Source organism: Larimichthys crocea, chromosome XII (assembly GCF_000972845.2).
Source record: "Larimichthys crocea isolate SSNF chromosome XII, L_crocea_2.0, whole genome shotgun sequence".
NCBI lineage: Eukaryota > Metazoa > Chordata > Actinopteri > Sciaenidae > Larimichthys > Larimichthys crocea.
This window is the reverse complement of record NC_040022.1, coordinates 29575918-29593723: the sequence shown is the minus strand read 5'-3', so window position 1 is coordinate 29593723 and position 17806 is coordinate 29575918. Positions and strand designations below refer to the sequence as shown.

Sequence of the window (17806 nt, the reverse complement as noted above, 5' to 3'; positions counted from 1 at the left end):
TATAAAGTACTGTAATGAAATACATATTGTTTATTCTGCTTTTTATGTGCTCGTGTTTGTTTGTATTTCTGTCTGCTGCCCAAACACTTTACGTCACCGGCTGACAGATCAAGTTGGAGGTCAGAGAAAATCTTTTGTTTTAGTCAAACCGTGCGAGGATTAGCTCCTCATTTTCTCCCCATGCAGCGATTTTTGACTCCTCAGTCACACGGTAATATTGTCGGAAAAATATTTCTCTCTATGCATCGCAGTTCACATTCAACATTCACAACAAGCAGCCGGAAAAAAAGCAAAAACACACACACACACACACACACACACACACACACACACACACACACACACACACACAGGTACGTGACTTTAAACATGTGCAGACTTCTCCTGGAGACGTCTCTCATGTCAGTTTCTCTTGCACTTGAAAGTCGTGTTTGGATGTTTACTTGTACTCTGACCTTGATTTGGATGCTGTAAAGGGGTCAGTCATAATTGCAACAGAGTGAGGTACATTATTATTATTATTATTGCCACTTTTTACTTTGGCTCTGTAGCTGGTTATGTGTTTTTCCACAGAGCTTGACTTGCACTTTTTTTTTTTTTAACCTAAATAGAGGTTAGACTGAGTCTGAGTTGTGTGTTACTGAGCTGGCCTTGCCAAATAGGAATGAACCCCTGTTCCCTCTTGTCATGTACTGTATAAGTTCAGTCCTGTGTGGGTATTCATGATTGTTTTGCCACTGTTTTCCTCCGTGGTATTTCAGTTCCTGCTCTTGAGTAAAAGCGACTGTTGCTCTGTTCCCTCACGCTCAAGACTAGTGGCCGAAGTGCGACGTCTTTTTTTCCAGAGGCAGACTTTACTTTCTTAATGACATTGCACTTGTTTCTCATGCCAACTGTCACAGCCGCCCTCCGACTAGTTGCCAATCCTGTCAGCCCCGATTCATCTTGCCAAATTAGCAGCGTCTGAGGTGTAGCACATCCCATGCTTCCCGTGCTAACACTGACTCATAGGCGGAGAAGGGTTTCCCACAGTCTTTATCACGTACACTAGCCTGAGACTGCACCCCACCCCACCCCACCCTTAGCCTTGACAAAGAGTCAGACACTGTCTCACTCTGATACAGTGATTATTACCTACTATGACCGTGGTATGTAAAAGCTGAAACTAATGTATTTCTGGCCACTGAATGAAACTGAAAAAAAAATGCATGAAAGTAGCTGAAGTCTCATAGTGTTAGCTAATTGTTCATAGTAGCCATCCACAGCCTGAGTCACTTAGATGGAAATGATTGTGTGAGTAGTGTGGGGGTGGGAGGGCAAGTGGGTCTATACGGAGGGGAAGTGGGTTCACGACCACAGGAAGATGATTGATCAGATCAGAGGCAATACATCAAATGAACCGCACTGTTCATCGTTCTCAAAAGGGCTTTGAATCAAAGTAAATTACAATTCTGAAACATATTTAAAGTCCATATAAATAATGTAAATACATGTATGTAGATTATATATACATACAGTGCAAACAATATTACCCTGATTCATTTTTTTGATACATAACACGATATGTTAAGGAAAGGGGAACGCCGCTGCTCTCTTTCACGGCCAAAGCGAATTACGAGAGAGGGGAGCAGAGGCGGCTCGGTGCGGTGCTTCGGATTAATATCAAAGACGTGTGTTTGCTTAGCTGTGTCCATATGTATGTGAACAACACCGAGGAAAAAAAAACAAACTGAAGTTGGTTTCAGTGCTAATGTAGAGTTGTTTGACCTTTTGTGATCCCTAACTAAGAATGCTTTCGATCATTTAACTGTAACCACTTTTTTTAAAGACACGTGGGGAAAGACATTTGTGACCATCGTGGGGGAATCTTGGCGGGCATGTGAATACCTCGTGACTACCACTGGTCTATCTATGCATTATCAGCCGAAGGATACGTAACAGTGAAGTCGATTTGTGTTCGGTGAAACAGCTCTCTGATCCGCTGTAACGGAGGGCTTCACTCCAACATCCTGGGTCTCCCACTTCTCAGGGTGCCATAACAGTAGCTGTAACATCCGAGACCTGACCTCTGCTGTCTGAAACATGGCTGCGAGACTATGATCTACCTCCACCTGCCCTCTTTGTCCAGTCTGTTCATATGCTATATGAACCGGGGCGACAGATTGGACAGAAGGGAGAAAGAAGGTGGAAAAAGGGGGAGTTATTTCTCTGAAAACCATGTTACAGGAGTGGAACCTGGCCAGAAAAAAATTGGTCTTTGTCCTTTTTGTCTGTATGTTAAATGAGAAAAAAAAAGGAAAAAAAAGACATGATGTATGATGACATCACTAACAAAACAAAATTCAGTTTTTAATATAACGCAGGTGCCGGATAGCCTGTTAATGACCTGTTTGTAATGGATTACCTGTATTGTTATATACTGATTATTATGATTACTGTTATTCTGTGGATCCTAATAATGCCACTGGTCTATGTGTACAGATAGAGACAAGCCCTTTCCTTTAGGATGAAGGGAGCTTTCTGGAGGGTCTGTCTGTTATCGTCTATTCATATCTGCAATGTCAAATGAGTTTGGCTCCATCTAGTGGAAGTTCATATGCACTGATGCAGGCATTACTGTAGCCATACTGCAGGCAAATGAAAATGATTGGCAGGTTGTCAAACTGTCAGCGCTCCAGGGTTCTTTATTTATATTTACAGACCATGTATGTATGACGAGTGTATGAGCTCTCCCTGCAGAAACCCATACAAGCATGAAATCTCTATGTTGTCGGATTTACTTTCTCCCCTCGCACTGACGGGTTGCTGATTGCATCCCCCGCGTGCCTCATCATCCAGTCTGTGCGCTTGCAGGAGTCATGTGCACGAGCGCAGACGCACACAGTTTGTTCCTGTGCTGTAAGTTCACACGTCTGTCCAACATTAGCGTCCTGTATAACAGACAGGCTCTCACACTCCTCAGTCTCCAGCAACGATTGTGCAATAAACTGAAGTCTATATTTTTAAAACCGCCTATAGGCATCTCTTTCATCCGTGTTTCTTTTATTGAGGTGTGTGTGTGTGTGTGTGTGTGTGTGTGTGTTTCAGGACTGGAAAGTGAGAACGCTCTGGCCGGTCTCAGCCCTTCAAACCGCTGTGTGAAGGTTTAAACTTGGTGTTCGCGTTAGAATTAAGTTAAAACTGCCACATGTACAGTAGTTATGATGGTTGGGATTAGGACTAGGTCTTAGGCAGTGTATCCAGACTGGGTGGTAGCAGCTATGTATCTAAATGTATAAGTAAAAATGCTTTGTGCTTTGCTTTATTTGGGTTTGTGATTATTCAGCCTAAATTATGAACGGGACAAGGCTAGATTTGGACCATTTGGTACCATTTTGCCACCAAAAAGTTACGTGACATTGTCTAAAAGACTTGATCGAGATCTTTTTTCTTGAATTTACTCTAGATGTGAGAGGGATTCGAGCTGATTTGAGGCTCAAAAATCACAAATGTATGTGTGCATGTATAATCCGTATCAAAAGTCGCCACAATCTTCAAGTTCTTGAAGTAAATCAGGGGTAGAGCCAGTTAGTGTAACAGAAAATGTTCTGGTTAAAACATAAAGTTTAGGGTTAGATTCAAAGGGTGGTGTTGTATACAGTATTAGATTAGGAGACAGGAAATTAAGTCATTATTAAGTATGTCCGGTGTGTGTAATACAGACTGAATCACTTCATAATAACAGAAAGATGAAAAATCAAGCAGTAGATCAGAGCTCGTTATTCAAATTACACAGGTTATTTAAAGGCTGTAGCTCAGGTTTAGGTTTCAAATTGCTGTTTCAGCAGTGAAGTATTGCTTGTCTGTAAAGTTCCTTGGGAAAGATTATTATATATTATATTATTATATATTAAGTATGATAAGAATCTATATCAACATTGATGCAGCAGAGAGATATGCTGACTTTTAGTCACTAGTATGTGTCAAACTCCAAATACCCTGGATCCTACATTTCCCACAATGCAACTCAGTAGTGTTTTTCATTAGACCTCCCCTGACTAGTTTCAAAATTGGTGTCCCAGTTTGCAAAGCAGTTTCTGTATTGTTTAAGCCCAAACTGAAATTACTGAAATGAATGCTTGTTCAGACTTTTTTCAAAGCGGCCACAAAAGACCTCATTCAGCTGTTTTTATTGGTTAATTAGGACTAAACATGATGACAACTGGGTTTAGTATTAAGAAATATGAGCATGAGTATGTAATATTTGTTACACTGGTTAGGCCTCTGACAGGTTTTCAGCAGTCTCATCACATTACAGTGAAAGCTACACAACAATTAAGCGATGTGTGTGAGACGCTTAGTGTGACCTGGCAACGCCTTTTAACCTTTTAATCACTGCACATTTCAAAATCGCAATGATTTTGATTATTAGGTGAAATCTGAGCAACAATGGCCTGAATCTGCTTTCATTTTTTGACCACCATGGCCCGGAGTAACCTGAACTACATGAGTATGTAAGTATTCATTGTCCTCATATTATTTATCTTAATGTAATCAGACAAAAGAGCTCATTGAACTTGCACCGTCTTCCACCTTTGTGTGTTGCCTTCTGCAAAACTGTCACAGGAGACACCTCCCACTTCCACCATCATTTGAAACTGTCACTTCCTCCATGAAGTTCTGTGATGTACTTTAACCTACTGTGTCGTCTAAGTCCTCATTCTGGTGACAGGGTGTTTGTTGCAACGCTGAAACTCCTTGATCTGAATCGCCCCCACTTGACTCTCAGGTAGGCCTGCAACATCTGTCTGCAACTTACCATACAGTTATTTTACACGTGCAACACATCTGAAGATATCATTGTATCTATGATAGGCATATTTATATATAATAGGTAAATAACGTGTACAAGATAATAGAACACTGTTGACTTGTATTTGCCATTTTTGATGCTTTGGTGAGTGGTTATGGAAAACAAATGAATGAATGAATGATTCTTGTGTTCCACATGGAAGTTTCTCTTGTTTCCAGTTAGTGAATTGTTTCCCACTTTGTATCTGGAAATGTTTTCCACCACAACACAGAGAGACAGTGGTAGAGCAAGATTATTGACATGCATTTAGGCTCCTGATAAAATTACGGCTCACTCTGTAAAGGATTATTAAATTAGGTGCGAAGCAGCCAGAGAGGTCTTGTGATGCACATGCAGCAGAACTGTTCTGTATGCATGAGTCTGGGCTTAGGCGCGGCTGCAGATTTCAGGAAGTAAAATCTACAAATGGAGGTAAAGCAAAACATATTCAGTGTTTTTTGATTGATGGTTCAAGGTTTGTGTGCAAGTGAAGTGCCAAGTTTGTTAATTTCACAAGTGCTTTTGACTGAAATTCTGCATAATTCGAGGCTCGCCGTGAGTCTTCAGGTTACTCGTGAAATTTAGCTTTCATGCGTTGGTTAAGAATACATTTCTTGTATGAGTTTGAACTAAAATATCGTCACGTGTATGTAAACCTGTGGGAAAATCAATGAAGCACGAGTGAGTGAAAGACAAATATGGCAAGCGAAGAGGGTTGGTGGCTTTGTTCCTGACTCTAAAGGATGTGGTGTAACTGCTGCTTTGGGTAACTCATTTACCTTTTTAGGTAAACGGCATGTGCAGCCCGACTCATGATGAATAGCATCTTTTTCATACTTCATACTGCTGTCTTTGTTCAGTTGTCTTCAACAAGCACAATTATTTAAGTAACACACAATACCAAATTAAAGAAAGAGAAGGGTGCAGAGAGGCAGCCACAGACTAGAGGAAGCAGTTGTGAAAGCTTTTGCTTCCTCTTTTTTTTTTTTTACTTTCCTCTGTCGTGTCTTTCAGCTGTGTCGTCAGCTTTGTCTCACTTTATTTCCACATTAGATCCTAAAGCACAAACATAAAGGTACTGCATGTGTCTTTTTTGACATGACTACAGCTACATGCATTCAAATGATGACTTTTTGGAGGAGTACATCTGTTGCTACAGGGTTCATGCACACATAAAAGTTCATATTAACCCTTGCTTTTCTTTCCAGTTCACCATGGCCAGGAGGGTTGTAAGAACCAGTAAGTTCCGTCACGTCTTTGGCCAGGCTTTGAAAGCTGACCAATGCTACGATGACATCCGAATCTCCCAGATGACATGGGACAGCAACTTCTGCTCTGTCAACCCCAAATTTGTGGCCATGATTGTGGATGCCAGTGGCGGAGGAGCCTTCATGGTGTTGCCCCTGTCCAAGGTGGGTTAGAGGAAACACCCTGACACATGTCTGCTGCTGTGTTTCTACTTCTCATAAAACCATTTTCGGATGTGTTAAGTGTTTCAGATGCGAGTTGGTATGATGTTTTTTTTTTCTTCTTTTGCTCACATGTGCAAAAAAATGAGAACACTGCCAGTCACCATCACACATTCAGCTGAATAAGGAAGTTTGATGCCGACTTCGAGTCTTTCTACACGTCACTCACTCTGCCGCTCAGAAGTTTTCACCATATTAGGAGTTTGTTGTCAGCTCAGTCGGGGCAGGATGTGGCCTCAGCTCAGTTATTCTGCAGTCACTTATGGAGTACGTTAGATGTCTGAAACCCTCTTTATTGCATATTATGTGCCTGAAAAGTGGAAAATTGCACACCGTATGGCCATGTTTATAGTCAACTGACGATCTGAGTTTGTCTAAGTATGTTAAGCTTCTCTCATAGAGTCATGCATGTTCCCACAGGCTTGTGAATTTAAGGGTCTGCAAGTCTTATATTTAATTTATTAAAGTCTTAAACATTTTCTCTTGTAGATTTTTTAAATATGTGATTATGGGCTGTCAAAAGATGTGATAGAAACTGAACTATAGGATTGTTTCAGCTTTGAATCGTGCACACAGGAGGATGCTCAATCTTTTTTGGGAGTTTCAGTCAGCACAGTCAGAGCACTGCTGCTAGCTATAGCTGCTTGCAAGCTCATCAGTTTAATCCATTTTATGCTGTTTATGTGAGTCCAGGTCACTTTAATTTAATGAAGTATATTATGAGGAAATATTGTTATATACTTCTGGGAAGTACTGATAAAAATGTGATATAATAATAAAGATTTAAATTCTATCATACTTCCATATTTTGGATGGTACCATCGTGAAATGGGTATTAATTTTCACGTTATGTGTCAAGCTTAGTGAACGCTGCAGAAACCTCTTTATTCACGGCCTTATCTTGTTTATAGTTCTCAAGGGGAAAGAAAATTAGTCAACTGGCCGTCAAATTGCAAATCTACTGTGGAGAAATGGATATATGAATCCAGTTTGGGGCTATCGTGCGTGTCTCATCTTGCTTCAAGGACCAATAACTTTTGCACGTGTTAATAAACCCACCACAGGAACTCAGATGTGATTGATGCAGCATGGTGAAAAAGTGATGTCAAACATGTTAAACGTTCATTTCCATGATGCCCTGGGTCAGACACGACGTTTCAGGGGAGGGCATCTCCTTGGCCCTGATCTCCTCTCTAACCCAGTTACTAAACATTAGAGTAATTGGAGACATAGCTGTGGAATTTGTATCAGCTGACCATCAACGTCCTCCTCCCACCTAGACTCATCATGTTTTTGACTCCATCATAGTTGTGTGTATCCTTTCTGTCCCTTTGATTTTTCTAATCTGCTATCATTAGGCTGTGTAGATGGATGCTTCTCATTTCTATTCACCGCCCTTCTTGGTGTTTCTCTGTCTCTGCAGACAGGACGTATCGACATGTCCTACCCGACTGTGTGCGGCCACACGGGGCCTGTTCTGGACATCGAGTTTTGTCCTCACAACGACAACATCATTGCCAGCAGCTCTGAGGACTGCAGTGTCATGGTAGGGATTACTATATTATAACAGCAATCATGACGTAATCTTTTCCTGTTGTACTATAATGTGCAAATTCACTAAGTTGTTCCCTCTGTGAATAGATTTGGGAGATCCCGGATGGGGGGCTGACCACATCACTCACGGACCCCGTTGTCAAGCTGGACGGGCACTCCAAACGTGTGGGCATCCTGAGCTGGCACCCCACTGCCCACAATGTGCTGATGAGTGCAGGTATCGCACACACTCATAAACAGGCCTGACACTGGAGCAGTGTTTTTTATGGGCTCTGACAGAGAGAGAGAGAGTTCCTGTGCAGGTATTTGGTTTGCGTTTTAGAGGAACCAGAGTGGCACAGATGTATTGTCGAATGCGACTGGCTCCTTGGTTAAACAGGAAGTTCTCACAGCCTCCACCCACTTCTATTCACTCTGAACACTGATCGGTGTTCTTGTTAACACTTGGTGAAGTTCACAGTATAAGACTCCTTAAACCACTAAATCCACAGCTGAGAGCTTATGATAATATCATGATATTAATAGTAGATAAAGTGGTTGTGTGTTAACTGCAGAACAAACCGTCGATTTAAGAATGTTCCTGCTTTTAAATCATGTGGTAATGTGATACATTCACCACCTGTATCAGATGAAACTCAGGAATAAGGTTGATCTCTCATGCCAGGCAAAACATGAACAATGAGAAATAAATGAGGCAGAATATTACTGTCATGCTGATTTTCATGGTAGATCAATGTCACTTTGTGTCCATACAGGCTGTGACAACGTGGTGATCCTGTGGAACGTGGCTCGTGGGGAGTCAGTGGTGAGGATCGACAGCGTACACCCCGACCTCATCTACAGCGCCTGCTGGAACAGCGACGGCTCCAAGATTCTCACCACCTGCAAGGACAAGACTATGCGAGTCCTGGACCCACGCAAGGGCACCGTCCTCGTTGTAGGTTTCCGCCTCTTCTCTGTAACAACGCGCTGGTGCCAACACCACTGCAGATCTACCAAACAAGTTTTCTTGATTAATAAATGAATTATTTGGTCCATAAAGGTCAGGAAATAATGAAATATACCAATGAACTTTTCCAGTTTGAATAATGATGGCAGATCTAGTTGTTGTCTTTCTGCTTCTATAGAAGCAGCAATTTAGTGATTTTCAGTCCCAAACTATAAAAATCAGATAAATTCTTGAGCTGTGGGCATTTTTAATCAGCAGCATTATCTACTTTATTATTATTTTCAGCTCTAGCACATGATAATGATTAGACGTCCATAGATCTGTCTTTAACACCAGCTCTGCTCCACCTATAGGAGAAGGAGAAGACTCATGAGGGCTCCAGGCCTATCAGGGCGGTGTTTGTGTCCGGTGGGAAGATCCTCACTACCGGCTTCAGCCGCATGAGTGAGAGACAGGTGGCGCTGTGGGACCCAGTGAGTGTCAACAACCTTGCATGTTCAACTTTTGTGTCTCTTGCTGGAAACCTGTCGCCTGATCCGTAACCTCCTGAAAACATGTTTTCAAATCTTTTCTCTGCAACGTTGAATATGAATTCCTGACTGTGCGTAAGGAGAAGTTACAAAAAACAAATCATTTGTTGGTTTAGCAGAAACTCACTAATCCGCTTCATCAGAACTGTGTGGGTGTAGTCTGATCAGTGAACAGATGACAGTGACCTGGCAACATGAGCAACAATCCTACCCACATCAACAGTTTGAACTTGTGTGTGTTGGATCCATTACACATCGTAAGAAAGTTTTCGAAAGGCAAATAAAATCTCTGTTCTCTACTTTGAATAATATTTGTTACTCCCACAGAATCTACGAATGGAATGATTAGAAACATTTCACATTTATTTATAAAAAGTTTAACTAGAAAGTCCATTCCCCGTGTGTGTGTGTGTGCACTGGAGGTTGTGATGTCACAAAACCCTGCTCGTTCATGCATGTGTTAAACTGACATTTAAGCAGCACAGAGAAAGTTTGAATGTGAAAACAGCCTCTTAGTGTCATGTTCTGTACATGTATCACTCTGCAAATGAAATAACAATCAGCAGCAAACATTTTTCAGTGGACAGGGACTTCTTGAGGTTACCAGGCAGTAATTTACTGTATTTACAACACTGCTGTTTCACAACTGCCAGGTTACAGCACTACGGGCGTTGCTCTGCAATATCCTACATCATTAATTAAATAAATCCATGGCTTACACACAGTCTGCAGCCTTTTCATACAGGATATTACATTAGATATAATCAGCTTTATAACTTTGTGTATGTTTTTTTAAATTAATTTAACAGAAGAACTTCGGAGAGCCGCTGACACTTCAGGAACTGGACACCAGCAGCGGCGTCCTCCTGCCATTTTTCGACCCAGACACTGGGATCGTCTACCTCTGTGGCAAGGTTAGATTTAGATGTTGAAATGACTCTTTAAGTTCTGTGTCTGTCTCACCCACACCGACACATGAAGCTGATTCTCTTCTTCTTCACAGGGAGACAGCAGTATCCGTTACTTTGAGGTGACGGATGAGGCTCCCTACGTGCACTACCTGTCCATTTACAGCAGCAAGGAGAGCCAGAAGGGGATCGGATGCATGCCAAAGAGAGGCCTGGATGTCAGCAAATGTGAAATCACCAGGTAGTGACATTTATAAAACAGGAAGTAGCTCGTTGTTTTTAGCCACACATGTGTTGCGGCTCTATGGGTAACGATGCTGTTGGACGTTGAAGGGCTGTTGTGTATCTCAACAACAATGAATTGATTGGTGATCCTGAATTTCCCCAATTTTTGACCAAACACCTTCAAATCCAATGACATTCCCATCAGCTTTAGCTGTATTCAGCATGCTCCTTTGCTAAATGAAGATGATAAACATGGAAGCACAGTATTATTCCTCATGTGGAGCATCACAGTCTTGAATCTTCTGCTTTCAGGTTCTACAAACTGCACGAGAGAAAGTGTGAGCCCATAGTCATGACGGTGCCACGCAAGGTACAACATACACTGTTTGTACTTTAATCATTCAAAATTAGTTTGTGGGTCTTTAACTCACTCACTTTCCTCCTCTGCCTGTGCAGTCTGACCTGTTCCAGGAGGACCTGTACCCCGACACCATCGGTCCTGAGCCTTCAGTCGAAGCCGACGAATGGTTTCAAGGAAAAGACGCCCCGCCTATTCTGATCTCTCTAAAGGACGGGTTTGTAACAACCACCAAAGCCAAGGAGTTCAAACTTCACAAGAGTCTCCTGAAGACCACCACTGCTTCTGCTGGGAACGAACAGGAGAACAGCGGGGTAAGACACTTTAAGTCCACTACTTTCATGTTATTATTGCTGCAGAAACCAATCGATTCTACACTGTATATGTAATCACGTCATATCATAACGGTGTCTGTCTTTGTCTGTCTGTCTCTCAGGATGTCCAGTCCTTGAGAAAGGAGGTGAAGGACCTCAAAGCAGCGGTAGAAGAGCTGACCAAGCGTGTGAGCGAGCTGGAGAACAAGCATTAAACTAGAGAAGTTTGGTAAACGAGAAAAATAAATCAAGAACAGAAGTCGAGAGAGACTGTTGTAACTTCTGATTGTAGTGAGTCAAAGGGAGAGATTTGAGACAACAGTTGAAAAAAAGGAAACTTCATTTTTCTTTGTCTTGAAGCTTGAATTTGTTTATTTGGTTTGTCTGGTCAATTTTAAAAAATTCCTATTTTAATATATGCTTTTAGTTTGAAATAAAGTCTTCTGTATTTTCAAAATACTGTTGTTTTTTTCCAATTATTTATTTTGCAAACACATGAAACACACATTTGAATTACACCAAAATTTAATCATCATGCTCATCATCATACAAAATGAGAAACAAAACAAATTCCATATAAAATGTTTGAAATGTCGTGTGGACGTTTGAGAGTCACCAGAGAAACAAGTGCACACCATTCTCCCTGAGGCTGTTTGAGAAACAAGACTGAAGAGACACAGACGAGTGATAAAACGTGCGACATGGACAGAATGCTTGATCCAAAATTAGCCAATGTAAAATATGGAGCACTAGTGCATCTAAAAAGGCCAAAGCTTAGAGCTCAGATTAAACTTTATCTTCTCATGTTTATATGCTTTCCACAGTTTTTGAATCTTGATTTTTTTTTCTTTACACTGGATCGTTTTAAAGACTATACTATATATATATATATATATATAAAAAGGAGATAAGTGTTGTGGAGAAATTGCTGAAAGTCAATGGCACCAGGTCAGGAGGGAAGAACTGCTCCTCCCGCACTCCAAACAGCCTTATATGCCAAAGAGACAGCGTCTTCTCTGATCTGGCTTAAAGCCGTCACTGTCTACGACCCAAAAGACCGTGCACGGTCCTGTGCAACCAAAGGATAGAAGATTCCATACCAATAAGGAGAATGCAGCTAGGATTAAAGATCTATAATTTACAACCTGTTTACCATTTGTTTTATATTTAGCTTATGTATAACCCAGCACCTAATAGTAAAACAACTTTAAAATGTTTCACCAGTATAACCATGAATATGAAAGAAAGACAATTATTGTCTGCATTTAGTATTTACAGACACTTTGCATCTACTTTGTTGCTGCCCAGTCTCTCACCCACTAAATCACCCCCCCTTCCCATCTTTCTCTCAAACACCAGTCCCCTTCATAAAGCCACTACACGTAGTTTTTGCCAGGGGCGGAGGCATTGTTGCTGTAGTACTTGGCGGTTCCACCAGAGCTGCCAGACTGGGGCCTGCTGAAGCAACAGAGCAGACCTCCAGCCAGAAGGAGCAGCACACCAGCCCCCCACCCCACAAAGATACACGCTCCCAGCTCCTTCTTCTGACCGGCAGCTATCAGGGGGTTGTTGAAATCTCGTACAACATTGTGGGCGGACCAGCTGACAGGGATGATCACCAGGATGCCAGCCAACAGCAGGCCGACCCCAGACACCAGGCTGATCTTGGGCTTGGCGTCTTCGTTCTGCACACAGGTGGTGAAGTCAGCACCGCAGAACAGGATCAGGAGGCTGAGGCAGCTGATCATGCAGCTGATGATGGTCAAGGCACGGGCAGCCTGCACGTCAGAAGGCAACACCAGCAGGGAGTCGTAGTTCTTGCACTGCTGCTGGCCGGTACTCTGCACCACACAGGTCGTCCACAGGCCCTCCTGACTGCTCTGCTCACACAGACAGACAGAAAGAGAAAGGATCAGTCATTGCAAACATCATTCACAACCAGTGCAATGTAATAATTCAAGTACTGCAAGTTTAAAGTATTTTATTCTTGAGTATTTCTATCATATACTGCTTTATACTTCTATTTCACAACATTTCAATAAGAAATATTCTAGTTTTTACTCCACTATACTATACAAAAATCAACTTCATTTCAACCTCAGTACAAAATATGCTGCATTTTTATGTGCTAAACCAGACGTGTTGCATCAAAAGTAGCTCAGATTGTTTAAATTAAACGTCTCCATTAAATGTTTTGGACTTAGGCAACAATTAAAGTTAATGAGATAATTTGTCATTAGTTAAGATCTGCTTCAGGGCTGTTTGGGTGTGGTTTTATTAGAAATATTACATTTTGATTCTTCAGTCCTGATTGGCCCACTTCATACCAGTGAGAAAAGCAGAGACAAAAACAGAAATCTGTCACATGTAATCACATGAAGCGTCCTAAATTTGACTGAAAAGTTTTTGTCCAGTAGGATCCTGTCGCTGATTGAGAAGTTTTAGTTTTTTTAAGAACAGTATAAATAGTTTAGCTCCACCCTGACCGACTACAACAATAAAATATTACTCACAAAATAATGGATCGGTCATTTATTCATAATAAATAATAGTTATTCTAATGACATCATAGCACTTTCTTTGATACAGCAGAAGAATCATTCCATTACCTGTGCAGTCACAATGTTGGATCCAGTGAAGGAGGACACTTTCCAACGTGGGACCGCGCAACACACGATCACCCCGATCAGACCGAGGACCCCAAGGGCCACACATACAATCTGAACTCCAACAGATCCCATCCTGGAAAGAGACATGGAGAAATATCAGAGGTGTGAGGGCGGTTCAGCATAATGTTACTGTCTTTTTTAATTGGCTCTCCCAGGATCTAAGATTTCTGTGCTGTTTGAGTAAAACTCATCTTGTTCCCCCGACTTTGGTTACAGAGGAGGAGTTGTTGTTGTTACTGGCGGTGTTACTTTGGATCTGTAGGTTTTTTTTGTGGCCACATAGCTGAACACACACCCGACAAACACCCGTTCCCTCTGACAGGCCCTCACAGGATTATATAGCTTAGGGCTACATTTTAAAACCAATTCATGTCCTGACAGGCCCTGGCCTTCTGGATCTCCACCCAGGGAGTAGCTGAACCACTCCCTCACAACTTTTTACATCGAAAACGGAGTTACTTTTTTAAACTTCAGACGAGAATTTAAGTTTGACTAAATAAGGTGGAAGGAAAACAGATCTGGCAGGTTAACTATGAAGAATGATGAAAACTCTTTTTTTAATGAAAAATGATGTATTTTAGATTTTTAGATTGAATCTTCAGTTAATTGAAAATGTGAAAGCAAGTGTTTTAATAGTTGAATTGATTTAGCTTTATTTTAATAAATGATATGTTTTGGAAAAAATCAAGGAAAAATAACAAAATGAAAACTTGGAAAAAAATGATTTCAAAGTAGATAAATGAAACGCACGTCTTTATTCTCTCTAGATGTGTTCGTCTGTTTATTTTTTAGACAGTACATGAAAAATCTTCCTTCCATGAAAGGAAGCTCTTCCCTTTGTTCTCCGTCTCTTACGTCTCCGTCTTTTACGATCTAAAAACATCCAAAGGGACACATTTTGTTGCATATCTAATTAAATAATAAAAGAGAGCCAATAACCCAGTCAGGTTTGGACAGAATAACAAAAATATCTTACTTTTAAGCATACATGACCCGCCCCAGATCACAAACTTTCAGAGCAGAACGAACACTGAAAACTAATCTGATGAGGGTCACATGGGTTTAAAATCCTATATCCTATTTCCCCTCAAAATTATTGATTGCAAATGAACTATATAATACAGTTATTATTTTAATTAAGTGACACGTGAATTCTTGTCGAATGTCCCTTACAACAGGGATCAAAGATAAAAACAGTTAGTGGAAAAAACATAAATATGTTGCTCAGCCTTTTTCCCCCCATTTTCCTCTCTCATAGCTGTTTATTTGCACTTTTCATGATTTTTGCTGGTGCTCATAAAAACATATTCAACTAATCCTCCACCAATCCTTTCATCCTCTGTCATTTCAAGCTTTTGTGGAAGCTTTTGAAGGCTGTCCATCTGAATAAAAGTGGATTAAAAAAAAAAGAAAAAAGAAAAGAAAGATGCCTACCTTTTATTTTGTGAAAACTGAAATATCAGAAGAGGTCTTTCTTGAGGGTCTTCCTGCTTGTTTTGAAGATGCTGTTTGCCGATGTACAAGTGTTTTAGAGAGACTCTATAATAAGATGGGAGTATTTGTAGAGGAATGTAAGGTGTAGGTGGGGCTGAGGGAGGGAAGGTCCTTAAGACCAGACTGGACTTGTCCTATATGTATGTTTCCCTCTCTTTTTGCATCAAAGACCTGCTGTGGATCTTAGAGGAGTTCTTACGTAACACACCTATATGGAAAAGAAGTTGTGATGTCTTAGCATCAGTAGCCAGTGGTGCACAGGGGTTTAATGTTATTACAGTGAGGATGCTGGGTGAATCACTGCCAAATAAAGAAAACTGACTCATCTGGAGGACTGCCGATTTTTTCACACTGTGCTCTCAGGCTAAACAGAAAATGACACCTTGGTCCTTCATACCTTCCCACGCCAACCTCTGTCGAAACTGTGATGACGAATGTAAAGAGGATGATATAGGAAACCGAGACTAAGTGGCTTTAGGATTTTGCGTAAGATTTTAAGCAGTGTTTTGTGGAATATGGGATGGAAAGAAATTAGGAAATAAAAAGGAATGTTGTGAAACATATTATGTGTAGTGACCATGAACACATCCAGAAACGTGCCGGCAGAATGACACGCACACACACACACATAGTTTTGGTTTGCATAATACACACAGACAAATTTAGATTTTAAATTGGAGAAGGGTTCAATGCTGGAGATTTTTTTTTATATATAAGAAAACCCAAACTCAAACATATAGATTAGATTAGATTAGATTAGATTAGATAAGATTAGATTAGATATACTTTATTCATCCCACCATGGGGAAATTCACTTGTGACAGCAGCAAGATATAGAAACAAAAGTAAATGAGGCCAAAACAAAAAACGAAGCACAATAAACAGACAGAAATTAAACAGACAAATATCTAAACTACACAATGACCACGGAAAAGTAATCAACCTTCAAAGACAGACAAAGTACTGAGGATAAGGCAGACAAGTACTGAAATAGTTTAGAAATTTAACATGAATATAAAAAGTATTATTTGGGCTGTACATCATCTCTAATTTGTAAAATATGGGTGGATTTAGTTGCAATTTAAAAAGAATAATCCCACATTCTCACCAACAATGAGGAACTACTTCTGCTACTATCATGTAGTTTTATCCCACTAAGTACATCAAATACTTTGAATACAGTACTTTGAGTACTTGGTGTTATAAAACATGAAGGAACGAAAATTGTCCCCAGGCCTGCAGCATACAGAATAAATAAAAATGTCACATAAACTTCATTATAAATAAAAGTCATTGCACTGAAAATGTAACTAATGTAATAATACAGACGTGTTAGTGAAATGAGATTAAAGTATTAAACGTAGAAATACTTATGAGGCAGACATATGGCCCCTCTGAGTTTTATATTACATTAATGGATTATTAAGCTTTTTTCTACCTTTGGTCAAGGTGGAGATTGGATTATTAAGCTTTTTTCTACCTTTGGTCAAGGTGGAGATTATTTTAACTATTTTATTTGCTATTGGGTAGTTTAATTTATAAAAATGTTCATCATATGTTTTGTATGTAAAACCTTATTCTGTAAAAGTGTGTATTAATGTCACTGAAGCGCTTGATGAATGCAGTGGAGTAGCAATTCAAATATTTTCCTGTAGCATCAAGTAACATGAAACGGAAATACTCAAATTAGATACAAGTACTTCATATTTGTACTTAAGTAGTCTGGACAATCAGGAAACCTAAATGCTGTTATATTGTTTTTCTTTAATGTTTCTTTAATGATTAGCAGATATAGTACCTTGATGGGAATGATTTTATTTTAGCCTATGCAGGGGCGCAGTATAGGGGGGAAAAGTTAGGACAATTTCAAAGGCCCACGACTGACAGGGCCCCCAAAAAATAGGTAAACACCAATATAAAATTATTAAACCATCACCATTGAGTATATATATTTCAAATATAATAATGAAATGAATTATCTTTTTATTTTTACGTGTTTTGGGCAGTAAAAGTTAAATAAAAATGGCCTTTAGCACATTTTTATGGTGGCTTTAAATACTGTATGCGGCATACTGTATGCAGACTTGCATGCATGTACAAATCACCAGCAGTAAATATTGTGCTAGTACTAGTATTGAACTACAAGACGCAAAACACCTGCACGCCTTTGATTAGAGGTATGTAAAGCTTTTGATGGGATAGTTAGGTCCTAGAGATGTGGTGACAACAGCTGCGCAGAGGGGGGGCCCAGTTAGATTTTTTTGTCATGGGGCCCAAAATTCCTGGCGGCGCCCCTGACCCTATGTAGAAGCTATGAACTGTGTTGAAAAATATGCACATGAGAAGTACATTTTTCCATTTATTCCATCAGGACCTATGGTGAATTTTTTTTTTTTAAAAGATGTTAAGAAAACCTATTTTGAATCTCGAAGAAACAGAGGACTATGATCCCTGGAAGGTGTTTATTACACAGCCTGTGCGTCACATCTCTCTGACTGTACAGGT

At 40.3% G+C, this 17806-nt stretch overlaps 2 protein-coding genes across 2 annotated transcripts; one reads left to right on the top strand and one right to left on the bottom strand.

The window, feature by feature from the left end:
* Window positions 1–4612: 4612 nt before the first annotated feature.
* Window positions 4613–11595, top strand: coro1a (coronin, actin binding protein, 1A). Its single transcript, XM_010745573.3, has 11 exons — window positions 4613–4768; window positions 6040–6243; window positions 7724–7846; window positions 7942–8071; window positions 8610–8791; window positions 9157–9276; window positions 10143–10247; window positions 10337–10482; window positions 10779–10836; window positions 10923–11138; window positions 11261–11595. The coding sequence occupies exons 2-11, from the start codon at window positions 6046–6048 to the stop codon at window positions 11351–11353; spliced, it is 1371 nt and encodes a 456-aa protein (XP_010743875.1). The 5' UTR covers window positions 4613–4768; window positions 6040–6045; the 3' UTR covers window positions 11354–11595.
* A 444-nt stretch (window positions 11596–12039) lies between these two features.
* On the bottom strand, window positions 12040–15353 carry cldni (claudin i). Its single transcript, XM_010745574.3, has 3 exons — window positions 15242–15353; window positions 13748–13880; window positions 12040–13018 (listed from the first exon to the last, which is right to left on the bottom strand). The coding sequence occupies exons 2-3, from the start codon at window positions 13877–13879 to the stop codon at window positions 12515–12517; spliced, it is 636 nt and encodes a 211-aa protein (XP_010743876.1). The 5' UTR covers window position 13880; window positions 15242–15353; the 3' UTR covers window positions 12040–12514.
* Between the last annotated feature and the right edge of the window lie 2453 nt (window positions 15354–17806).